Source organism: Elephantulus edwardii, unplaced genomic scaffold (genome assembly GCF_000299155.1).
Source record: "Elephantulus edwardii isolate Elephantulus edwardi_28Jun2011 unplaced genomic scaffold, EleEdw1.0 scaffold00026, whole genome shotgun sequence".
NCBI lineage: Eukaryota > Metazoa > Chordata > Mammalia > Macroscelidea > Macroscelididae > Elephantulus > Elephantulus edwardii.
In genome coordinates, this window is record NW_006399776.1 from 15,561,739 (window position 1) to 15,589,499 (window position 27,761).

At 38.6% G+C, this 27,761-nt stretch overlaps 1 protein-coding gene across 3 annotated transcripts in view; it reads right to left on the reverse strand.

Moving 5' to 3' along the window:
* The window catches only part of FMN1 (formin 1), a 580,566-nt gene that overhangs the window by 126,206 nt on the left and 426,599 nt on the right, over positions 1 to 27,761 (reverse strand). For all 3 annotated transcript variants that reach the window (XM_006883052.1, XM_006883051.1, XM_006883053.1), the window contains one exon: positions 7,276 to 7,368. In XM_006883052.1, the coding sequence (XP_006883114.1) occupies positions 7,276 to 7,368 (93 nt within the window). The remainder of the gene's footprint in view (positions 1 to 7,275; positions 7,369 to 27,761) is intronic.

The window sequence follows — 27,761 nt, forward strand, 5'->3', positions numbered from 1 at the left end:
GCGATTGGCACAGGACAGAGCAGAGTTTAGGGCTGTTGTAGATAGGGTCGCTATGAGTCGCAAACAACTCAACAGCATATAACAACAACAACAATTATTTATAGGTTTCCTAATACTATGCCTTGTTTACAATTCTGCAAGTAAATTTTATTTGATCATGAAAGAAGCCAAACCTTTTATTCATGATTATAAATGATATAGAGTAAAATCAGAACGATAGCACTCTTTTTATTTCAGTGAAGTCCATTTTTCAGGTTTATATCAGTATTATATATACATATAGTGAGTCTGTGGTCAGTCGTACAAAGACTGCATCTCTTGGATGGTTCAAATTTACCAGTGACTCCAAGGGAGAAAGATGGGAAATCTCATCTAATGTGATTTACAGTCATTAAATCCCAACAAAGGGTCAGATATGAGTGTGACAATGAGAGAGAGGAGAGAGAGAGGGAAAAGGAGAGAGAGGCAGAGAGGAAGAGAGGAAGAAAGGGAGAGAGGAGAGAGGAGAAAGGAGAGATTGATTGATTATACATGGATAAAATAACTTTGAAGTGTTTCCTCTTTTTGCAATTTTTTTTCATTGGAAAAAGAGAACTGAAATGAAAAACAGGCATTACTAAAAAGACTAGACATATCTGACCAGAAATGGAGAGAAGAAAGAGGGAGAATAGCAAAAGAGGAGGAAGGGACAAGAAAGAAGAGGCAAAGGAAGAGGAGCAGCCATACGTGAACAGACTGATCCCCTAAAAACAAAAGCTCTTTCCAAAAATGTCTGGGGAGGAAAATTCCAAAACTGGCTGAAAGTAACTTTTGCAAATGAAAAGCTTTTAATGAACCTCTATAAGTTTCTCCCCTTTCTAACTATTACGCCAACATTACTTCAGTGATCCAAATATCATCCCAGATTATCTTAAGTTTTAGTCATTTGATAAAGGGTTATAATTACGCGTGCAGGCAATCCCTTGAGTGGCAGTGAGATTTCCAAGGATCCATTCTGGCCCATGCAGAGGATATGCTCTCTAAGCTACACTACAGCTCTTCCTTCCATACGCTCTGTGAAGAATGTCAGAGCTTCTCTGTCTCTGTCTCCCCCGCTAAGCACCATCACCAGTTTCTGAGTGCTGGAACCTTAATGCTTGAATATAGTGACTCAAATAAATGGTTATGCTTTCACATTGGGGTTTGTTTTGGGTTGTTTTTTTTTGAGATGGATTGAGGAGATTGACTAATAACCCACTCATATTCTGTAGTTTAGAGGTTAAAATTTGGCTTTTATCAATCTAACATGACTTTAAGTATTTATTAAGACTAGATTTTATGGATGCATTCAAAAAGAAAGATGTTTTGGTATCTTAAAATGCTGATCACAAATTATGCATCATCTCAAAAGTGCATCTAAAACAGTTGCAAAAGGATTTACATGGGAAACACACACACACACACATACACACACGGCACTACAATATTTAAGCTGCTTATTCGTTAATTTAAAAAATGATTATTAACATCCACTATGGGCTAGGATTATATTATCAAGAAAGTTAACAGGGCAGCAGATATGAGCTGCCACTTTTATCATTCCTGTAGTATCATTCAACAGAAGGGCAAGGTTCCTCCCCTTTGACCAAGCTTGGTGAGTTTATTTACTCATTCATTTGTTTTATGAGCAAAAAAATGTTTTTTCAAGTTAAGAGTACGTCTAATCTGTTAGTCAAAGACTCTTAAAGGACACTTTGATAAACGAGGACCAGCATAGTTCACTCTGCCTCATTTTGAGCTTGCCTCCACTCATGAACACTAGGTAAAATTAATGGAGAATGAGATAAGGCCAAGTGTGGGAGTGTTGGTATTAGAGCCAGGGTAGGCTCCAGCCCTCCCTGCCAAAGCTATAAATACAAATGACCAATTTAACAACATGAAAAGACCACCTACAAGATCTATACCTGGGATATAATCAGTTGCTCTGCGCCTTCTTTCAATTATAGAATCCCTGCCATGTTTATGGGAACTTTTAATGTGAGCATCACATTTTTGAAGGCTATATCATTATGACCATGTTTGATCTGAGGGTGGGAAAACATAAGCCCAAATTATGCCTGCACAAAGTTACTCTGGCCTGAGCTGTAAATTGGAATCAACAAGAGCCTACTGTGAAAAAGAAAAACATGTAATGAAGAAGGCTTAGATACCGTGGAGACGGCAACTCTGAAAAGCATTGCCATTAAAATTGCTTCCAATTCTGTTCAGGAAATGAAATTAGCTAGAGACAAAGAACCACACTTTTGTCAAATAGCACTATTTAAGGGTATTTTGAGAAGGAAAAAGATATAAGGAGAAGTGCATCATTGACACTTGAGTGTGGCAACAGGATATGATTTGTAAAAGAAAAATTAAATTATGATTGTTAAAAGAACTGAATTGCAGCGTAAGTAAAAATAAGCCCGTCTATGAATCAATTGAGTCACAACACATGTGATTTCTCAGGCATGAAGAATGCAATTGCTTAAGACTCTGAATATCCCAAGCAAACAAGTCCTTACCACTAAATTGATTTCTACTGAAAGCGACCCTATAGGGCAAAATAGAACTACCTACCCCATAGAATATTCAACATTATAATCTATATGGAAACAGATTTCCCTACTTTCTTTCACAGAGTGGCTCAGGGGCTTGAGCTGCTGACTTTTCAAGAAGCAGCTGAGAGCTTAACCACTACAGTTTCTTTTACAAATGATTCAAATCAAACCAAACTTCTTGCTACTGAAATGATTCCAACTCATGGAGATATTCCATTGGGTTCTTAAGGTTGTAAATAGCTTTCTTTTAAAATTTTATTATTAATGATGGTATACCAATTGACATATTTCAGCTAACAGATGCTGCCCTGGATGTGCTCACCAAGTTGTGCCAAGAAATCTGGAGAACAACCACTTGGCCAACTGACTGGAAGAGATCTATATTTGTTTCCATTCCAAAAAAGGGTGACCCAACTGAGTGTGAGAACTACAGAACAGTTTCATTGATTTCACATGCAAGCAAGAGTCTACTGAAGATTATACAAAAACCACTGGAACGGTACATCAGCAGAGAACTGCCAGAAGTCCAGGCTGGGTTTAGAAGGGGTCGTGGTACTAGGGATATTGTAGCTGATGGTAGATGGATCTTAGCTGAAAGCAGAGAATACCAGAAGAATGTCTATCTGTGTTTCATTGATTATGCAAAGGCATTTGACTGTGTGGATCATAACAAACTGGCTGACTCTGAGAAGAATGGGAATCCTATCTTCATACCTTTTCAACCTGTATGCAAAGCAGATTATCCGAGAGGCTGGGCTCTATGGGGAGAGGTGTAGTGTTAGGATTGGTGGAAGATCTATCAACAATTTGCATTATGCAGATGACACAACCCTGCTCGCTGAAACTGAGGAGGACCTCATGCACGTACTGCAGAGGGCGAAGGACTGAAGCCTTCAGTATGGACTGAGGCTTAATGTCAAGAAGACAAAGATTCTCACCACTGGACCAATTGGTAGCATCAGGATGGATGGCGAAGAGATTGAGATTGTTCATAGCTTCAGTTTGCTCGGCTCTACGGTCAACACTCTTGGTGCCAGCAGCCAGGAAAGCGATGGGAAAGTCTGCGGTTAGGGACCTCTGTAAAGTACTCAAGAGCAACGGTGTCTCTCTGGAGACTAAAGTGCGCCTGCTATAGGCCATGGTCTTTGCAATCACTTGTTATACATCCAAAAGTTGGACAATGACTAGGGAGGATAGAAGAAGAATTGATGCCTTTGAGCTGTGGTACTAGAGAAGCGTATTGAATGTACCATTGACTGCCAAGAAAACAAAGAGATTCATCCTCGAGAGGGTTACACCAGGCTCCTCCTTGGAGGCAAGGATTCTGGGGCTTCATCTGACATACTTTGGACATGTTGTAAGGAGAGACAGGTCCTTGGAGAGGGTCATCATGCTTGGTAGGGTAGAGGGACAGCACAGGACGGGAAGACCCTCTATGAGGTGGATTGATTCAGTGACAGGGGTAATCGGGATGGGTGTGTCAGACGCAATGCGATTGGCACAGGATAGAGCAGGGTTTAGGGCTGTTGTACATAGCGTCGCTATGAGTTGCAAGCAACTCGACAGCACATAACAACAACAACAAACAACATTATGATGATGATGATGAAAATGAAAGCTTATAGATTGCTCTTTTCATTAATTTATACACATTTTATAACATTAATTACAATACTCACAATGTAATTACACTTTCCCCACTTTGTCCTTATCATTGTCATTTTCATTACTCTTTCAAGCCCATCCTATCCCTGCCTGTCTAAGTTGAACATCTCAATGGGAGGAAGTTATTTCATCTTTTTCCCCAAATAGTGGCTGGTAAGTTTAAACTGCTGACCTGTTTGATCTATTTTGTCTCCTGAATTTTATTTCTCTAAGCAGAAAAAAAGTGTCTTTTTCTAGAAAACTAGAAGAGTTTTCTTAGACTAGAACCTAATACATAACTTTGAACCAGACAGGTTTGGAAGCAAGTGTGGCATCCACTTTTTAAACAACATGCCTCTGGAAACTCTATGAACTTCGATAAATGTCGATAGTTATAGAAAGGCTTCAGGCTTTTTGTTCATAGGGTTGCTATGAGTCATGCTAGACTCATAGACAATTAACAACAACAAAAACAACAACATGCAATTATTTATCAAAGATACAAAAGAAAATGCCCACAATCCTGAATCTTTCTGTGTTTACTTTTTGAAACATAACAAGAAAAGTAATATACTTCAAGTGTTCCAAGATAATGGCTGGTATGATGAAAAAATATTACAAAATCATTAGAGTGAATAGAAATATTATACCCACATATAGCTACTATAAAACTACTCATACAAAGAAAAATAACCAAAAATAAAAATAGAACTTAAGTACATGAGTTAAATTTCAAAATAATTCTATATATGTTAGCAGTAGAAATGATGAACTGGAAATAAGTAAAGGGAAATTATTTACCTTTGTATATAGACCACTTAGGTTATATTTACACAATATAATTATAAAACAATGAGTATAATGAGTCCCTGCCTTTGGCACACGTGTCTATCCACTTATTTCCCTGATCCATCATCCACCAGGATATCCATCCACTTTTACCCACTCCCTTCACATCTATCTCTCATTGACCAGCCCTTGATCTGATAGCTTATGTCTGAAGCTTCCTTGACTTCTGTGATTCCAAACACTTCAGCTGCTGATAGTTTATGTTGTGACCAGTGTCTCTGAAATTTAGTGGTAATGTTTGCCAAGCGAAGGTGATGTGTCCTGTAGAACTGGTGTGTAGATAGGTTTTTCTTGGCCCGAGGACTACAGGCCCGAGGGCCCAAACAGGTTCTGCATGGTTTTGGTGTCTTCAATGTTACCTGATGAACAGTTTCCATGTGGTTTTGGAGTCTTCAATGTTACCTGGGAAATGGGCGGGGAGTTTTATGGACCCTTTAGCTGCCCAACTTCTCTGCCAGTCAAGGCTTCTTTATGTCCCCTCTACGCAACCTGAGGAATGGATTCCGCATGGTTTTGGTGTCTTCATTGTTACCTGAGGAACGGATTCCATGGAGAAATTAAAAGGCGCAATGCCATGGGAAAGTCTGCTGTTCGGGACCTCTCCAAAGTACTGAAGAGCAATGGTGTCTCTCTGGAGACTAAGGTGCGCCTGCTACAGGCCATGGTCAATCACTTGTTATGCATCAGAGAGTTGGACAATGACCAAGGAGGACAGAAGGAGAACTGATGCCTTTGAGCTGTGGTGCTGGAGCAGAGTATTGAGAGTACCATGGACTGCTAGGAAAACAAACAGATTCATCCTGGAAAGGGTTAAACCAGGTGGCTCCTTGGAGGCAAGGATTCTGAGGCTCCGTCTAACATACTTTGGACATGTTGTAAGGAGAGACTGGTCCTTGGAGAAGGACATCATGCTTAGGAGGGTGGAGGGATAGCGCAGGAAGGGAAGTCCCTCTATGAGGTGGATTGATTCCGTGACTGGGGTAATCGGGATGGGAGTGTCAGAGACAGTGTGGTTGACACAGGACAGAGCAGAGTTTAGGGCTGTTGTACACAGGGTCACTATGAGTCGCAAGCAACTCGACAGCACATAACAAAAACAACAACTTAATGAGTTAGCAATAAAACAATCATTACCGTCACATAGCGTAAGTGTAGGCATCACTGTTTTCTCCCATGGTAAACTTTTGATGGCACTTTGACAGGATGTCTTTCCATCATATATGAGGTGTAACATTGGCCAAAAGAAAATTTCCTTGGTTTCAGTACTAACAATCCCTCATTGGTCAGGGGCTCTAACAACCTCCATATTAAGAGAGCACCTGGAATGGAGTTGTTCTGACTCAAGGACTGTGAATTTCTCTGCCAATTCTTAAGGTGGTTTGGCTATACTTCATAGATACATCCAGACTAGCATTTTTTATGATGATGTGGCCTTATTCAGTAATAGAAACAACATGTAGACTTATCCATAAACGCTCCTACATTCATTTCCTCTAGCACTTAACAAAGTTAGATAAACTTCCTCCAACTCCTCCACTTCCTCCCCCCTCCCCATATGTTACAGCTGAGTTTGAAAAATTCACAAATATCCAATAGGCATTAAGCTTCAAAATTCACTAATAGTCATCAACAAAAGATTGTCTTTTTTTACCAAAATTATGTAGAAAAAATTTCAATCTCTTAAATACACTGGGTTTCCTGCATATTACATCTATATATGAATCAACAAGGGCTTGACATACATCAAGTGAATGGAAGTGTGACGTTTACCTAGCCCTAATTTTCCCCTCTGAAAAGGAATGGGAACTATAATATAAGTTTCCAAGTGAATAAATTCATATGGGCAGGAGGATAATCTTTACCCACCTGTCCAGGCTGAGCACAAATTGAAATGCATGGCTTCTTAGCTCCGTGAGGAGTAAAAGAAAAACAAACAAACAAACAAAACCTAAAAGCTTCCTTCAAAAATATACAAAAACCAAATGATTTATAAACTAAAAAAGGATTGAAGGGTAATGTAAAAATTATAGGATGATTCCGTGTAACTTGTGTATATAAAAAACTACAATCAGAAGCCAGACTAATGGAATCATTGCAATTGCTCAAGTCCAGCTTGGATGCAAGAGGCAGTGAGCTCAAGAGAAAGATCTATGCAACAAATGATATTTTAAAGTATCCTGTCTGTATAGCTCATAAAGATCCCTACCTTTATGGAAGAACTCTTCCAACTTGTCCTTGAAAGGCTGGAGATATTCCTTTGGAGACTCCTTGCATACTACCATCATCTGCTTCTCACTTGCTGTGAAGGGGGGAAAAATCAGATCTAGATTAGTTAAGAACACCAATTTGTTGGGTTCCTGCTAGAAAACAGGCATTGTACTTAGCACCTGGCACATCAACTGTGCAGAGCCCTTATCAATATTCATCTACATTCCAGAAAGAAAGCACAAAATCAGAAACTGGAACAATGAGCAAATACATTTAGGAAAACAGAAATAGTTCACTCTACAATGCACTTTCATTGTTGTTGTTAGGTACCTATGAGCTGACTCTGATTCAAAATGACCTTCTGAACAATATACCAGAATCTTGTCCCAACCTGTACCATGGGGCAAGACTACTGTTCCAGTCACTCTGTCAATATAGCTTATTGAGGGTTTTCCTCTCTTTTGCTCATCTATATTTCCAAGCATGACATCCTTTTCCAAGGACTGGCCTTTCCTGACAAAATGCCTGAAGTATATAAGATGAAATTCCACTATCTATGTCTAAGGAACACTCAGTGAACTTCTTCCAAAACAGAGTTGTTTGTTCTTTTGGCAGTTCATGCGATGTTCCAAAATCTTTCAACACCACAATTCAAAAGCACCATTTTTTTCTCTGGTATTCCTTATGTATTGTTTAATTTTCCCATGCTTATAAAGTAACTAAAACTACTATGGCTTAGATTAGGTGCACACTAGTCTTTAAACAGACATCCTTGCACTTTAACATTTTTATTTTCTCCACGCCACATGTCTTTGATTTCTTGTCTACGCTTAACATGGGTATTCATTGTGGACAGTCACTTGAGAAACAGGAAATGATTTTTTTCTTTTTCTTTTGTAGAGATACAAAACCTCTGGCTCAAGACAGGTAACATGTACTGTTACATTGTTGTTTTTGTTTTGTAGATGCCAACGAGTCCACTCATAGGGACTCTTATGAACCTTGCCGAAACCTGTGTCACCCTCAAGATCTCTGATACGCTCAAATCCACTGTTACAGTCAATATATCACTCAGTCTTGTTACAGGTCTTCAGCTCTTCCTCTGGCCATCTACCTTTCCCAGTACGGTGCCCTTTTTAAGGATTGGATCCTTCTGATAATATGCCCAACAAATGAGATGTAGTGTCACTGTCTTTGCCTCTAAGGAGTTCCATGACTGTACTTTATCCAAGATAGACTTGTCTGTTCTTTCGGCAGTCCCTGGGATATTCAATATTATTTCCCAACACTACAACTCAAAGGTATCACTTTTTCTATCTTCCTTATTTACTATCCAACTTTTGTATTCATAGGAAGTAAAAAGATCATGGCTTGAACCAGGCTCACCTTAGTCTTTGAGCTGATATAATTTCTCCTTAGGATATGGCAGCATATTTCTCCAATGTAACACTTTTAAACATTTTTTTTTATTTTTTAACTGCTGGCACCATAAGTATTGATTGTAGGTCTAAGTAAAATGAAATCATTGACCACTTCAATCTTTTCTCTGTCTATCATGATGTTGCCTATTGGCCCAGTGGTTAGGACTTCTGTTTTATGTTGAGATGAACCCATTTTGATGGCTGTAGTTTTGCTCTTTTGCAGCAAGCACTTCTGTCCTCTTCACTTTCAGCAAGATTGTGTCAGCTGTGTAACATAAGTAGTTCATGAGCCTTCCTCCAATCCTGATGCCATCATCTGCTTCATACAGCCCAGGCCAGGAATGATTTGCTCAGTATGTAGATTGGCTAGGTATGGAGAGAGGATACAACCCTGATGCACACCTTTCTTGATTTTAAACCATGTGGTAGTACTTCTTTGTTTTGTTCAGACAACAGCTTCATGGTCTAGGCATAATTAAATGTTCATGCATTTCCATTTCTCAATGTTATCCATAAATTCTTTTTGGTACAATGACTCTGTATATTCTTTCCATCTGCTTTTAACGCTTCTTGAATCATTGACTATTCTGCCAATAGCAGAATTCTTAAGGATTGCAATTTGTGACTTGAATTTATTCTTTAGTTCTTCCAGCTTAAGAAATGCTGAGTGAGTTCAGCCCTTTTGATTTTCTAACTTCAGCTCCTTGCACATCTCATTGTAATATTTTGCCTTGTCTTGTCTTCCTGAGCAGCCCTATGAAATCTTCCATTCAGCTCCTTAACTTCTTGATTTTTTCCCTTTGTGTTGGCTTCTTGGCCCTTTCGTGCAATATTCAGAGTCTCTTCTGACACCCATTTTGGTCTTTTCTTCTTCTTTCTTCTTAGTAATGACTTTTTGCTTTCTTCATGAAAGATATTCTTGATAACTTTCCATAGCTTATCTGGTTTTATCTGGTTATTGAAGAGTCTTCTTCTAATCCTGATGCCACATTCTTCTTCAGAAAGTCCAGCTTTTCTAATGATATTTTCAGCTTGTAGATTGAAAAGGTTTGGAGAAAGGATACACCCCTTAGGCACTCCTTTCTTGATTTTGACTATGTAGTGTTCTCTTACTCTCTACCAGCTGCTCCCTAGAAGAAAGATGGGCATTCTCCTCCCATGCAATTTACTGCCTCTGAAAATCCACTGGAGGGTAAGCTATTCATTGGTTCAAGCTCTATGGTATACCATAAAAACAATAATTACAAAATTACTATAGCCTTCCCCAGAACTGTATATGGGTAGAATTACTTCATGCATGTCTCAGGAAACTGTCTCAGATTCACACCAAAAGAAGCTTGAAATAGTTTTGTAAAAGTTTTCAGGCACTTAGGTATTATGGGATGGCCAAATGCCAACCCTTCAGGATTACTAATGCTTCAGCGTAAGAACTGAAGACAGGTTAATTAGCTAACCATCTTTCATATGACTCTTACCACTGAGCCAACTGGCAGCACCATGATAGATGGAAAAGAGATTGAGGTTGCTAATAAAAGTTACAGCTTGCTCATCTCCACAATCAACACTTGTTACTGGCAGTCAGAAAATCAAAACATGAATTACATTAGGCAAATCTGCTGTCAGGGACCTCTCCAGAGCACTGAGAAGCAATGATATCAGTCTAGAGATTCAGGTGTGCCTGATCCAGCCGATGATCTTTGCAATTATTTGCTATGCATCAGAGAGCTGGATAATGGTCAAAGATAACAGAAGAATTGATGCCTTTGAGATGTGGTACTGGAAAAGTCTTGGAACATACCATGAACCACCAAGAAAATGAACAGGCCTATTTTGCAAAGACTGAGGGAAACCAAGTTTCTCCTTGGAGGGTAGGATTTTGAAGCTCTTTCTGACATACTTTAGGCATGTGGCCAGGAGGGACCAAATTCTTGGAGAAGGACATCATGCTTGGAAGGGTGGAGGGATAGTACAGGAGAGGAAGACTAGATGAGGGTAGGTGTATTAGAGTCAGTGAGACTGACTCAGGACAGGGAAGGCTTCAGAGCTATTGTATATAGAGGGTCACTATGAGTCACAAGCAACTTGACGGCATGTAACAACAAGAAGAACGACTCCAACTCAGAAAGCTATAATGGCCTAGAGGTAAGGAGCTGCAATCCCGGAAGCACACAGTTCATATCTATCAGCTCTGTGGGAGAAAGATGGACAATCTCCTCCACTGCGATTAAACTGCCTCTGAAAACCTGCTGGAGAGTCAGCCATGGGTCAGTTGTGACTTGATGGTAAACAACTCTTAATTCATGGTGATCCTATAGGTCAGAGTAGAAAAGTACTCCACATGCTTTATCACCAGGCCTTTCTTCCCAGACACTTCTTGGGGGGGGGGGGGTCCTGTCCTTCCATTCTGTCAGCTGGCAGTCACACACATTCAATATTTTTTACCATTCACAGACTCTTGGGGTAGTTTAGGAAAGCCATATATGTTCTTTACGTTTCTCATCCACCTAATCTTCTAATTTGAAATTTATCAATATACTTGAAAAAATTTCATATATGCTTTATTTCAGATAGAATACCTGAAAATTGTGAAAGTATTGCTTTTTTGATAATCAAGCCATTTCAAATTAAATAGTTCTGATTTGATTTCACAAAAGGTATCATAATTCGTTGACTGCCATCACAAAGGCAGTTCACTAAGGTAAGAAATGTAGATGGTTTGTACTTTACCCGGTTATGAGATTTTGCAAATGTTTCAGCCACAGAAGCCCTAAGGAGTTGGGGGGTTGGGAAGGGCAGGTTTATTCTTGTCACATGATATTGTTTTAGGAAGCTCTGGTGGCCTAGGGGTAAGTAGCGTTATGAACCAGGATGGACTATTGACTCAATGACAGCTAACAACCACTACCATCTTACAGAAGAAATAGAAGTCCTATCTTGGAACTGATAAGAAATAAACCGCTCAAACATCAATTATAATTTAAAAGAATTTTTTTCTTTAATAACCTTATGTGTCCTCTCTGCAAATAACTGCTTTCCTATTATCAACTTCCCTTCTCCTTTTCTCAGTAAATGGACCTATGGTCTAATAGGAAATATCCCTTTCCCACCACTTGTCTCTTAAATTAGCTCTGCTTTTGACTAGAGTGGGAACAGAGAAAAGACCATAATCGTAACTAACAACCTGCTATCACAATAAAATGGTTTAAGATTCTTTTCATTATAAAACCAACATTTACCTGTCATTGATTAAATGAAAGAATTTAGAGCTAATTAAAAAATCTTGCATGCTTTAGTTAGGTATATTCATTTGAAATGAACATACATTTAAAAAGCAGTAAATATTTTACCTAGGATATGTTATATATCTCAATTTAACTCATTTTTATAAAGATATTTCTAAGATTTAGTACTAATTTATCTTAAAGGTATCTATTTTGTTATATATAACTTTTTAGATTCAGAAAATGTATTATTTCAGTTATTTTTTTTTATTTACACTTTTTCCATTTCACTTTTTACTATTTTTGACAAAAAGAAGTGCTACTTACTTTATCTGTTTACCTCATATTCAATGGTGCTTAATTTTGTTATCAGCCCTCATATTTTTATTTGTCCTATCCAGATATACATTTTGTCTTTAGTTATTATATATCTAAAATCTGTTGTTCATAACAGATTTTTTTTAAAAGTTAATGTTTATTTCTAATAACTAGAAATGTTATTTTATCAGTTATCCTTTATATAAATTCATAAATCCATATAAATCACTTGGAATTTCTATTGAAAATCTTCATTTAAATAATAATTAGGTGTTAATTAAAAGTTAAATAGTTCTTAAATATCACATATCTTCACTAATACTTTACTACATCATCCCACAGGATTCTGGTTTTCTGTGGATCAGGAGTTGAAGAACTATTTCTAGTAGCAAAAGAAAAGTGAAGAAGTGATAGTTTTAAAAAACACATAGTATCTGAGCAAATAAAAAGGACAGCTTAAATTCTCTAACTGGATACTACATTAAAATTTAAATAATTGCATTTATAGTTAACTATCATAAACTTAAAAATTATAAGATAAGGCATGACACACTAAGAATTTAACTGAAGTCATGTCAAGAATTTCTTCAAGGCTGCTTCTCCCTTGTCAAAGCAAAGCCAAAGGCAGATGATTTTACCCATTGCAAAAGCAAAACTTCCACTTCTATTTGAATGACAGAATTGATCATCACAGCTCTACCTTTGGCTGTGATGACAAAGTTCATTAAAACTCTTCCGATTTCATGAGGTCCTAAGTGGTGTGGTGAGGAGCTTGTATTTGGATATGGCACACTGGGGCTCCGAGTTTCATCATTACTTATGGGACACTGGTGACTTTGGCTGTGGCTTGGTTTCTTCACCTGCAAGGTTGTGACCCCCTTAGAGCCATGAAGCCTACCTCTAAACCCACCACCACTAGTTGATTCCAGTGCATAGTGACCTTTTAAAACAGAGTAGAATCGCCCAAGAGGGTTTCCAACGCTATAATTCTTTATGAAAGCAGATTGAATATCTTTCTCCTGCAAAGACTGGTGGGTTCAAACTTACAACCTGTCAGTGAGCTTTAATCATGGTACCACCAGGACTCTAATTTTAAAGACATTTCAGAAGAATTAAATGAGATATTGCCTACCACTACTAGTCACCACACTTGGACATATTATTTTTATAATTTAGTACACTTGGTCATGAAACATATCACAGCCAGTGGCAAGAGAGTCATGACTGGGGATCATTTGTTGCTATAGATGGTGCATGTGATATTTATGGAAACATGATGCAGTGCAAACTTCCTGTTTAGAACACAGAGGCTAAGATTCTTTTGCTGAAGCACCACCACCCCATTGTGAGAATTCACTTAAGAATGTGGACAAAGTCCCGAGGAAAGAGGAAACAAGTGTGAAACAAGTCCCCCAGGCCACTGAACCTCACACATTTGAAATTAGAAACTGAAGCCTGTACAAATGAGAGCAAGCCCCACTGCTGAGCTTGGCGGTCCTCTCTGCACCTCCAACGGCTAGGGCTCCCATGCGGTCTATTAGAATTAGACTTCTCCACCCGATCAAAGGAGAACACTGCCCTCCGACCGCCTCAGCACAGCCACACGTTCCGGTGGCCGGGCAGCTTGCCCCACTCCGATTAATGGACTCGCGTTAGCCAGAGATTCTTTCTAGCAGACAGATGGGAGACCTGAAGACTAATTAATGATGACACTGGAGACTGGCAAAGCACAGAGGAGAGAGGTCACAGACAAACCCACAAATGCAGTTTATTGTCCAACAGTAGACGAGGATGCAGTATTTGCTAGACCACCAAGGTTGCCTCCGACACAGGCTGTGCCAGGAGTTCCAATGTTAAAAGCTAAAGTCACCACTGGCTTTTCCCCCTCTTCTCTCATTTGCTCTGTAAAATTTCTGACAGAATTAAATACACATTAATTCCCAAAATTAGCTCCTAATAACCAAGCATTGCGAGTGATGGTAAGGAAGATCAAATACTATAAACAAACACCAAATAAGTTATACAAATTGAATAATAGGGACTAAGTTGAGGGTACACTCATTAAAGGTTAAGAACTTGGAAAATATTTTAGTGAAGAAACCTGACATGGGCTCAATTGCTCTAACGTCTCCGCTAATAGACTGTTAAGGATGCATAGGGGGTTGGTTGACTTGCTTTTGTTTCTGAACACTGGAAATAAAGTTTGTTGAGTTGCTTAAAAACTATGGTACTACCTCACACCAAATACAAAAATAGCTAAAAGTGATCAAAGACCTAAATGGGAAAGCTAAAACCAAAAATGTATTAGAACAAGACACAGGAGTAAATCTTAGTGATCTAGTTTTCAAAATAGGTCTCTTAGATATGCTCCCAAAAAGTACAAGCAGCAAAATACAAAGCGGTTAACTTAAAGAAAAATGAAAACATTTCTCTGTGTCAAAAAATTTTACCAATTAAGAGACAAATACAGACAACATTTGCATCTAGAATAAACAACCCAACTGAATGATGAAAAAATTTTAAAAAAACAGTTAAAAATGTGCAAAGGACTTGCATTGATATTTTAACACAGAATTCATATAGATGACATAAGCATATGAAAAGATATTCATTATCATTGTTCATCAAGGAAATGCAAATCAAGCAACAACAGATAACTATGTCATGTTAACTAGTGGTTCAAATTCACCAAAGGTTTTGCTAGAGGTAGCAAGGTAATCTCTGCAGAGGAGATTTACAGTCTATGAATACCTGCTGGAGGGTCATCTATGATTTAAAGGCAGTGGATCTGAGTTGAGAATGGCTAGTGTAAGAGAAAAGAAAAATAATAACTGCTGGTGGAGATACGGAGAAATTGGAACCCTCATCCATGGCTGGTGGGGCTATAAAATATATAGCCTTTTCAGAAAACATTATGATGATTCTTAAAAAAAAAAACCTCAAAACTCCACAAAACTTAGAATTACTATATGACCTAGCAATTACACCCAAAACCATTGAAAGTAGGGATTCAAACAGATACGAGTATATCAACGCTTGTTGTAGCATTCTCGTTTAAGTTAGTCCTTTTTCATAACTTAGGTTAAACCCTGGTGGTATAGATGGTTGCATGTTGTGCTAACCAAGGCTCGTCATGCCTCTGTAGTTCAAATACCACTGGCTCTTCTAGAGAAAGAAGAGCTGTCTCTTTTCATTAAGATTCACACTCTCCACAACTTGATGGAAGGTCAATGTGAGTCAGAACCAGCTTCACAGCAGTGAGTTTTATGTGAAACCATGGCTTTATTGTGCAAGCTGTTATATGTATTAACACATAATGATTAAGAAATAAAACCACTATTAAATAATTGGACTTGACAAAAGAAAAAGTATAAGCAAGACATTTGAATAAAAGAATCTTCAAACTTTTAAAAACAAAAGCCAAAGTTTTGTTACTCTTTACTGTGGGTTACAGCAAAGACACAATGAAGAGAGAAGAAAATCAAAGGCTTAAGGAGACAATTAGTCTTATAAACTCATGGACCACATGAACCACAGCCTTCACTAGTCCGAGACCAGAAGAACTAGATGGTGCCCAGATATCACTATTGACCATTCCGATCTGGATCACACCTGATGGGCCAGTGCAGAGAGGAGAATGCAAGCAGAGAGCAAGGCTGGGAATCACAATAGACTTCAGACTCACTGGGCTCATAGAGCTTGGCAAAACCTCTGAGACTGTGGCTCTCAAGCCTGAAATTGAACCTACTTGTAAAATCAACTTTCAGCCAAACAAAAAGCCTATAACATGAATAATTATCCAAAGAAGAATAGTCTCATTGAGTAATCAACCACAAAGGCCAAAAACAAAGCTTAGAAGTCAGGAATAGATAGGAAATAAGAATAAATGGAAAAGGGAGCCCTGGGACGAAGAGGAAAGAATGTTGTTACATTGAGAGGACTGCAACCAATGAGGGTAAACTGTTAAACAGAAAATTAATTTACTGTGTGAACTTACACCCAAAACACAACAAAATGTTTAAAAAACAGAAAACAACTATACTATTCTTAATAAAAAAATATAATGATTTCTTTTTAGTATATAACATTATTGGTTGAGAAGGTTTATAACATCATTCAGATTTTCAATCTTATGAGATAAAACTCCATGAAGTCTAAACTGAACATACATGAGAAAGTACTTTGCATATTAAATAGTACAATGCTATCCAAAAATAATCTTTGTACTTGAAAATATTCAAACAGTGCCAATCCTGACTAGTTAACATATTACAAGTGGGGTTATTCTTTCATTTTCCAAGAATAACTTAACAACAAAAACAATCCCACAAACTCTTTGAATAACTTGACATTCCTAATATTTATGTACTTAGTAAACAAATCATGATGTTATAAACGGGCGAATATGTTTTATAACCAAATCATCTTGAAAAATTTGCCCATACTCAATCTTTCTCTCAACTTCTTCTTTGACTCATTGATATTTATTTTATCTCCACATGATGATGAAAAACACTATGCATCTGCATGTAGACTAAGAGCTATAATATTTATTAAACAAGGTACACAGGTAGACCAAAGAGATGAACAGGTATAGATAGGTGAAAGTTACTACATTCCTACCCATACACAGGTTTCTCAGATGACAGGATGTCAGGCCTCGGATGAAAGTACAAATAAGACTACGTATTTGTATATCCTGTAAATATATCCATATATATGGTAGAGTGAACAGTGGCAAAATTAGAGAAGCTTCTTAATCTGGTGAACTCATAGAAAGAAGCTGCACTGCAATCCCAAAGGCATGTGGTTCAAACCCACCAGATGCTCCTCGGGAGAAGGATGGGCAATCTCCTCCCATGTTATTTACTGCTTCTGAAAACCCACTGGTAAGTCAGCGATGGGTTGGTTTTGACTCAATAGGATACAACAACAGCAATCATAACAAACATCCTGAATGAACGAGTTGCTAATTCTAGGGTCTTAGGACCATGCCCTTGGGAGGTATCAAAGTCAACTGACCTATCACAATTCACAAAAAACAATTTTTTACCTCCTATTTTGTTAAGTGTGAGGAGCTGTCTAAGGAAAGACTATTGATCTCTCCCACCAATAGTCACAGATTATAAACAGAGTGTGCAGTGACCTGAAGAACAGGCGTTCGAAAACTCTATGTACAATAAAGCACACTTAGACTATCGCTTGGACTAGCAGACATGGCAATTGAGATTAAGATCTTAGAAACAGAAATACAGAGAAGGAACATCTGTAAGCAGACACTAGTGATTGGAACGTGGAACATGAGAAACATGAATGTAGGAAAACTGGACATTGTTAAGAAAGAAATGGAACGTATAAATATTGACATACTAGGTATAGGCGAAATGAGATGGCTTGGCATGGGACATTTTGAATCAGACGATTATACTATGCCGGGGATGCAAAGGTGAGGAAGAATGGGGTTGGTTTTATAATTAAAAAAGTCATTTCTAGATCCATCCTGAAATACAATGTGGTGAGCAACAGTATAATACCCATATGCATACAAGGAAGTTCAGTGAATACCACTATAATTCAAATATATGCTCCAACAATTAGAGCCAAAGAGGAGGTAATAGAAGATTTCTACCAACTTTTGCAGTCAGAAGTTGATCAAACACGCAATCAAGATGCACTGATAATAATGGGCAACTGGAACGCAAAAGTTGGGAATAGGAAAGAAGGATCAGTAGCTGGAAAATACAGGCTCAGTCAGAGAAATGAGGCTGGAGATAGAATGATAGAGTTCTACACATTCAATGATTTATTCATTGCAAATACCTTCTATAAGAAACATAAACACAAGCTATACACATGGATCTCACCTGATGGCATGCATAAGACCTGAAGAAGAGCTAAGAAAATCAAAGATGCATAGAAACAATTATCCAAAGGCCCAACAGATCACATGAATTTTCAACTCTACCATCCTAAAAGCAGCAGAACTGGATGGTGTCTAGCTACTACAGCTAAGCAACTTAAAAGGCCACACAGTAGAGGGCCCCGGATAGAGTAAGAGAAAAAAGTAGAATACATTTTAAAAGCCACAAAAATAGCAAGATTTGCAGGTCAACCAGAACTAGTCGAACTCCTGCCATGACAGCTCTCAGTAACTTTTCAAACCTGGAACTAATTTCATCCCTGTGGCTCAACTTTCAGCCGCACATTTTAGAAAGAAAGAACAAGCAAAGTGGACTGGGGGAGTAGTGGTGGGAGGAGGAAATGATGCAACAATAAATGATTATTGTTTTTTAAAGTGATCTGGGGGCTGGCAAGGAAGAAAATGTGCAACAATGAATGAATGAAAATTCAACTTTTCTATAAACTTTCATTAAAATCACAATAAGAAAGAAAAAAAGGAACAAACTCTAAAGCCACTGATGAATTCATGGTATAATCAGTGTTTTTATATTTTATTGTATCTCATCTTACTTGATTTCCTAGGATTCCCCTGTGTTGAACACTTTTCTGAAACTATTTCCTCCATTCACTTCTGGGTCCACCATTGCTCGCTCATCCCTACCTCTCTACCTTTTCTGTTTCCTTTAATCTCCTCCTCCTATATATGGCCGCTGAATGTTAGCATTCTTTAAACTAGCACAAGTTTCCTTTTTCCATTTGCTATCCTCCCTCGTCAGGCATTCTCAGTCAGGTAAACATTTCAGGAACCATCTCTGTAAGAGTGATTCCCAAGTTTATAGGACTAGCTCATAATTTCATCTCCAGAGGAGCTCTTGAATTCATCACGCCCCACCACTCTGCTGCAATGCCTTCCTAATAACGCTTCCCACATCCATCCTTGTCTCCTTTTGATCTGTTCTCCATACTGGAGTCTAAGTGACTTTTTATAAAATACACACGTGCATATGTCACTTCCCAGAATGAACTCACCAGCCCATGTCTTTCATCACTTTTAAAGATAGTCCCTAACTTTGAAGCTGACTTCAGTGTTCTGTCCGGCTGGCTCCTGCCTAGCTCCCCAGCCTTAGTCTATCTTTCCTGCTATACTCTACACTCTAGCCACAATGGTTTTCTCTCAGCTCCTCAAAGAGGTCAACTGTCTTCCTTCCCTTCCTTCAGTTAATGACTTCTACTTCTATTCCACAGTAGACCCTCATTTTTAGACATTACTTTCATCTAAGCTCAAAGGCATTTCTTTTCTGTCCTCTATTCTAGATTCACTTGTTCTTCTTTGTTACAGTTTTCACAGCGTGCCTATCCCTTTTGCTGTACTTTTCATAATTATATGACAGGCTCCCAAGTTAATATAAAGAGTATATTTTGCTCAGAACCTACTACAGCATTGATGAACAAATGAACATTTGCCAATTAAATAAATAATAAACAGGGGGCAAAGCATGCTATATATGTAGTTGTTGTTGCTAATTGCCTTCAAGTCAAGCATGACTCATAGCGACCCTATGAACAAAAGGCCTGAAAGCCCCTCTAAAACTATAGATATTTATCAAAGTTCATAGAGTTTCCGGAGGCAGGTTGTTTAGGAAGTAGATCCTATTGAGTCTCCTGCGATGTATAGTGACCCTATGTACAAGCAGCTCTGAACCCTTCCCTGTCCTGAGCCAGTCTCACTAATTTTGACAGATCAACCCTCATTCCCTCAGATACTGTATCAATCCATCTCATCTGGGGTCTTTGTCTCCTCCTTACAGATATTATTATTTTGGTGGAATTTTTCTCTAGTGTCTCTGTATGTGTGTGTATGTATGTATGTATGTGTATGTATGTATGTGTGTGTGTGTACACACACACAGAGCAACACGAGTAACTAGATCCTTTTTAAATGAATATGCATACTACATGAAGCTCAACATAGGGGCTGGGGAAACACATTATCACAAATAGAAATGAAATACTATTCCATTTTCATTCATATTTATTCACTCATTGAGATGTAATATAATATTATTTTAAATTTTCAACAAGTAGACTCAGAATGCTTAGGGAAGCATATAATGGGTATTTCTAAAGCCTCAGAAGTAGATGAATTGCTAGGGAAAGAGCAAAGCTTGCAAAGTGCGAAGTAGAGGACCAAGGAGGACAAGAAAGGGGGACATAATGAACAAGAGTGTGTAGTGATCTGACCTGAGAGGGGAAAACAGGAGAAAAGAAAGCAAACAAGAGCAGTTAATTCGCCCACTCTGTTAAGACACTGAGTAGGAAAATGGCCCCAGAGTAGAGCAACGAAGAGGTAAATGCTAATTTCAACAGTAGTGCCAGCAGAATGTTGGGAGAATGCTTGAGAGAAACCCAATTGTGGAGGGATGAGGTGAGGTCACATTCTGCAACCTTAGTTCAAGAAGTTATGGCAGAGAAAGAAGAGCCAAATGGGAAAGTAGCTTGAGGTAGGCCTAAAAGAAATAACCTCCAGATACCCCGCCAAGGGTTAGAGGCCAAACGAACCCAAGGAAGAACAGTTTTCTTGGTGGCAGTAGAATGTGTTCTTTTCTCATGTGTTTTAGATGTAACCCTTTAGACAACAGTAGGGTTCCTCAGAAAGATTTTTTTTAAAACCTTCACGAAAACTCACAGAAACCTCATTGCACAAAAAGGAGTGCCTTTGAGAAGATATCCTCTAGGGAAACTCTGATTAAGTGAAGAGGAGATGTAAACTTCCAGACAGTGAGTGCCCTTTTCCCCAGAGGCATGCTGTGTAAAGTTAGCCCACCAGGAACCTTGAACCCAGGGGAATCCCATGATGCTGATTCACTCCCCAGAGGGAGGCTGCCTGAGTGCAAATTCACCTTAACGTCCTATGATCATGAGTATCTCCATGAAAAAATTTAAGCAGAAGTGACAGGGCCAAGTGAGGACATGCCAACATGCTCAAAAGACTTTTGGAAACACTTGCGAAGCAGTGCCACCGACTACAGTCTTTGCACGGATTGTCTAAAGCACCAGAGGTCCCTCCTATCAAACATCACAGCTGACTCAGAATTTCCACTGTGATGATTATGTGGTTATGGATGCCGCCTTGGTCTGCGAGACATTAGCATGAAAAATATTCATTAATCACCTACCCATGACTATGCCTAAATATAGATGGATTGGGCATGCTCTTATTTACAGAGTGGAGAAAAGGTCATCCATTTATTAAAAAAATAGACCATCCACTAGTCCCTATGGAATTGTCACCTTCCATTGAACTAAAGACACTAACGACAGAGGATAGCTTTTAAAATACATACAAATTCTTTTCAAAAAGAGAATATTAAAAGTTAACAACTCCTTAATGTTAGCATGCATTTCTTTGTGATACTATATTGGACTAGGGATTTCAAAGACTTAAAGAACAAGAGACTGTATTATGACGGAAGGGAAAGGCTTTGCTCTGTGGATTGTGTAACAGGAGGCCCTCAGCAAACAGCCCTAACCCCCAAGTTCCTGGGTTCAGAAGGGGAAGGGAATGCAACTTGTGGAGAACAGTATTCAGTTTACTGAAAACTCCTCAAACTCATTGTTGCAGAGTTGGAAACAACTTACAGCTCGCTCTTCAGTGGATGTTCACAGGCTGTAAATCAGACAAAAAAGGAGACTAACTAATCTTTCTCCCACAGCGTCACTGATGGATTTGAACTATCAGAGAGGTGCTCCTTTTTGTTAGCAGTGCAGCTCTTTAGAGACTATGCTATTGGAGCTCCCTAGTACCCAGCTAGCTTCTAAAAGATATAAAGGGAACCCACAGACATGATGAAGTGTGAAAAATACTTTAAAAAAAAAAGTATAAAAACCCCAAACCATTCATGGTTTACAATCAGAACAAAGCTACCATTTAATATTTTGGTACATTTCTTTTTACGTTCCTGCCATCTCCTCTTATAATTTTGTAGCCATTGTATTGTCTTTTTTAAAATTATGACTTTTAATAAAAAAATAGATAACTTTTGCCAACTCAACATTTTTTACATGTTGGGATTCACTGAGACCAACGTTTTCCCCCTAATGATATGTGGTGGGATAGTCCACAGACAGTTGAGCTGCTATCCTCAAGGCAGCACTTCTCTGGTAGTTCAAATCCACCAGCAGATCCATTAAGAGAAGGATGTGTAAACTCCTCTCAGAAACCCACTAAGAGGGTCCGTTATGGGTCAGCTCCCACTCACCCATACAAATAGCTTGAAGAGTAATGAGAAGTCCCTATCACTGCTTGGTATTGTTCATTGGCAGACCTTAGTATCTTAACAGCATGTGGGCTTATCATGAGGTAATGGGGAGCTCTGGTCGTTGAGCGGTACGGAATTGCACTAGCAACATACATGCTGTCTGAAGCCATCACATGCTTTTTTTGAAAAAAGACAGGGAACCTTCTCCCATGCAATTTACCACCTCTGAAAACCCGCTGGTGGGTCAGCGATAGGTATATTCTACCTCATAATACAAAACAACAACAATATATAAATTTCTGCTTGAAACAAATTGGTCTGTTAAGAAATTAATTCACTGTCATTGAGTAGATTCTGGTTCATAGTGACCCTACTGAACAGTAGGACTATGCTGTAAAATTTCTATAAATCTTTACAAAAGCATATTTTTCTTCCTTGGAGTGACTGGTGGTCCTGAACCACCAATCTTTTGGTTAACAGTTAAGTACTTCGATTCCTGTGCACTCAAAATTGAGACTGCTTCTCTAGTTTATTTTCAAAGTAAATGTGGCACATCCGAAAACTGTGGCATTTCAGAAAAGCTTATTTCATGGTAAGACCTAGTTTTAGGCTTTGGTTGATCCCAGATTATTTTATGTCAACTTTCTTACATCACTATCTTCTCCATCTGTGTCAATGCACCTGCATGTATGTGTGGTCCTCTCACTGAGAGATATTGAAGATAACATCACATTTCCTGTACTACTCTAGAGAAGTGGCTGGAATCATATAACCCATTATCAATTCTTGTGCATGTAATTAAGGGCTATCATCACCTGCATTTGATGTGATGACCTTCTAGACTTGGAAACAGTGAGAGCTCCACAGGGTGTTGTGCTACTACTTGAAAGGCTGGTAGTCTCTGGTTCAAATCCACTAGTGGCTCTGTGGGAGGAAGATGGGTCCGTTTTCTCCTGTTTTGATTTATAGGCTTTGTGGTGGATCCCTAAGTGTCCTAACTGACTTGATGGCAGGTGATGAGCGTGAGTGATAAGGAAGAGGGAAGGTCTGTGGAATAGGATGTCTCACTCCCACATAGCAGCGCTCAGGGTAAAGCAATACATCCATCCTACCCATTATTTAGTCAGAAACTCAAACTATTTCCTATTTGAAAGCTTACATAGAAAACACATCCTCTGATGCCAAAATAAGTATTTCATGGCAATTTTTACTAGAATCAAGTGACAGACTCTTCTCCCAACACACATTTTGAAGGCACCAGGCCCATCTATGATTCAAAGAAATCAGTAAGTGGAAGAGGCAGCAATGCTGATTGGAGAGCTCTTTTCTTTCCAGCAATACAAGAGCTGGCTAGAGAGAGGCTAGTGATTAAGAAACATAAGCCCATCAGCAAGAAGCAATCTGCTCCCACAGTCCTCAGCAGGGAGACAGCTGCAAGCCCTCGGCCACTTCCCCAACCTCTGGGCCTGTGTTCCCAGGCAGCCTTTACTGGTAGTAACGTTAACAGTAATGCTCTACTCTCGGAAGTGTTTGTTGTGAAGTGAATGATGAGATAAAGCAGAAAAAGGAGAAAAGAGAAAAGGAAAAGTTGGAACAAACACGCTTATTTTAAAACACATAAGCTAAATGATGGGATGGATTCTGGTATCTGGCCTTGGCTACAGGAATCACTGGCAAAGCAAGAAGCTGGCAACTACAGCTAATCAGTTCGCCACTGTCTTCAGATTTAATGTAATATTTGGCTCAGAAGTTTATAAAAAAAATCTCCTATTCCAGCTAAAATATTTACAAAGTCCTATGTGCCTCACTTAATGCCTGTTAAGCAATCGTCTTTTAAAACTCCACAGACACTTGTAAATCTGTCGGGAGAATTGTGGCCTATAAACGAGGCTTCACATAAAGAGGCTGTATTGTAGATTTGCTGGGAGTCAGGATTTCTTAGGATGTGTTGGAAAATAAAATTGGAAATCAGAAATAGTTTAGAGTAGGTAACGGAGTGGCCCATGGCCTGGCTTGCTAGACGCTGTTAGTGGTATTAACGGGAAGCCTCCAGACACTGACCTCAGCTATTTAAAGCCGTGCTCTCCTGTAAACCTGTCAGTGATCCTACCTCTCTCTTGAGTTATGGTTCAGGGAAAGTTACTGGTCCAGCAGTCTCTGGTAGTCAGCATCCCTGAGCCGGGTAGATTAGAGAAGATGAGCTCGTGAGGTCTGTGACAGGGGCTATTATTTGATTACATAAAGGGCATGTGAATGTGGTAGGAAGGATGGGGGAACTGTTTCAGTGTCCTAATGCTGTTATAACACAAATGTCACAAGGGGCTCATTTTAAAGAACAGAAACCTACTTCTTCACAGTTTAGGAGAAATTGGCTTAGAATTTTGAAGTCAGACACCAGCATTAGGGGAAGGTGCTCTGTTAGTCTAAGGGAAGATCCTTGTCTCTCATCTTCCATAGCTTGTGGTAATTTTCATCTACCTTCCCTTGTTTGTCCTCATGTCTGTGTCTAAGCTCTTCTTTTTATAACTCAGAAGTATTAGTTTAGATTACACTCTACATTGAAATGAGGAAGGAATCTTGGTGGTAAGCCTTGGGAAGCTAACCAAAAGTTTGATAGTTCAAATTTGCCAGTCACTCCGAATGACAAAGCTGAAACCATCTGCTCCTGTAGAGATTTACAGCCTTATAAAGCTATATGACAGCTTCCCTCTGTCTTAAAGGTTTGAAACTGATTTAATGGCAGTGAAGTTGAATATTTTGGGACATGACATATCCTCACTAATTTTACAAAGAAAATCTTATTCTCTAAAGGATTATAACCACAAGTACAGAGATTAGGATTCCAGTGCATTATTTTGGGTTGACACATTTTAATTCCCAACAGGGATTTTTATGAGAAAGGGCTCATACTTGGCAGGGCTAACGTTCAGGAACTAGTGACTTGAAATGGTGACAAATAAACATTTTCTTCTGGGAGGAGTTAAGCATAATAGATTCTGAAATGCCTATTAAACCTACCCACAGTCTCAGCCCTAATGTTAAGGAGTCCAATTTCAGGCCAGTAGAGGCCCATCAGGGTAGCCTCCTGCTGTTCCGAGAGCACCAGGAATCTGTCTCTGTCTTGAAGGTGAGTCAGGTAATTGATGTGATTTTGAGAAAATTGTTCAGTCATTTAATTATTCCTATTAGATTATCTGTCTTTTTATTTTTTAGTCATTTCATTGACTCAAACATACTACTGAATAAATCACGGTTAATTTTTTTTAATAGCTTTTGAGAGGAAAAGCCAAGCAAAACATTAAGTTCACCTACTCATTTTAAAACTCAACATAAGCTTAAAACATTAAATTGTCGGTGGAGTTGAGGGACAAGGGTAAGCATATCCCAGACTGGAAAGAAAAAAAAAAGCCAGTATTTGTAATTCCCAGATCCACCACTTGTCTGCCATCCAGGAGAATCTTATGTACTGCTATGATCCACTACTACTTCAACTATCAAGAAAGTCACCCATGATAGACAGGTTTTAGCGGAGCTTTCAAGCTGCCAGACTGAGACTGCCTAAGAAGAAAGGCAGGAGAACAGCTTCTGAAAATTAGCCTCTGAAAAACCCATAGATCACAAGAAAATTAGAACTGAGGTACAAATGAAGATTTGTACATCAGAGTTCACAGTAGCTTAATTCACCATCACAAGAACATGGAAACAGTCCAAATGTCTAACTACAATCGATTGGATCGAGAAAATGTGGTATATTCACACAATGGAATACTATGCAGCACTCAGGAGCAATAATTTCAAAAATTACTACATAACTTGGGAGAGACTGGAGGACATTATGCCAAGTGAACTAACTTAGTCTCATTAGGATAAATACTGCTTAAGACCATTATTGTAAAAACAGAAGGATAACTACTGAAACATGTATAGGGATTCAAGGGGAGAAGGCATGGGAACAAAGGGAGAAGGAAATAGTGTTGCACAATTTGGTGGTTGGAGGGAATGGGGGTTACAGGAAATGGGGAAGACCTGGTGGAGCTCTGGAAAGACAGGTAATGATGGGCATGGTTTACTGATGATTGATTTTATAAAACTTAATCAATGAGAATGATAGAAAGGATAGTGTGAAACACAATGTATATGAACTTTTTATGCAAACCAATGTAAAATTAATAAAAAAACTAAAATATTTTAAAAACAAATATAAGGTATAGTGCCCTGAAAAGAGGAGATGATAAATATTTGATAATTTTCCTCATAGGACCACAATCAAGAAAGGCTTTATAATTGTTTGTCTTCCTAATGAAATCTACAGAACAGCTGGAGAACTACATAAGCCTTCTCATCCCTATCTGATAGATATGGAACTGTAGTCACTGCTTTGAGAGCCAGTGATGACCTTGTGCAACGATTTGCACTGCCAATCCAAAGACAGCTTGAATCCACCAGCTGCTCTGTAGAAAAAACAAGGGCAGTCTCTTCCTGTGCAATTTGTAGCCCCTGAAAACCCACTGGAGGGTTAGTTATAAGTTGGGCTCTGACTTGATATCACATAACTTTAAGGGCTAGAAGGATTCCTATTGCTGGCAGAACAGAAATCAGAGAAGCACATGGTGATAAATTTTTCTGCTAGAAAATAGAGGCAACATTTACTCTGAAATGTGTTTATAAATGAGCATATTTAAAATAAGCAGCTAACTCAGAGGTTTGAATAAATATTTGCTAAACAAATAACCTGGCTGAGGAGGTTAAATAAGGTCCTTCCTTGTATTTTGCAAATTTTTTGTTATTACCTGGGGATTTAATAGGATTTTTAAAGGAAATAAAAATAGTCAGGGAAAACAGTTTAAAAGCATAGTCAAGTTAACAGTTTTAGTACTTAACTTATATAACTTAGCAGTTATAGATTTTCTTGGGATTTTTCTTTTTATGTTTGCTTGGGCATATTAAATTTTACCTAAGTTTTCAACAACTCCTTGAAAATTATAATAAATTCTCAATTTATATAATTTAGAACGGCCTTAATGGTCAAGAATGTCTTAGACTCTGCCTATTTATCCTGCTTTACCCGTGTCTTTTAATTTTAATTTTCATAAAAATTTCGTCCTCAATCTTGCCATTATCTCCATTTTTAGGTGAAGATGTAAAGTCACACGCAGAATCGGCTGTGCCATATGCAGGCCTATCCAATTCCTTCCTGGTTGTATGTTTCCTGCCTCCTACCATGCTATCTACAGTGAGTTGAGTTTCTTACCCAAACCCCCCCGTTAAATTCTTGTAAAAGTGGCTTTAGAAACTCTAGCAATTAAAAATTAAAAATCCTGGAAAGTCAACAGTGGAAGAGACTCTAGTAGACATATCATATGA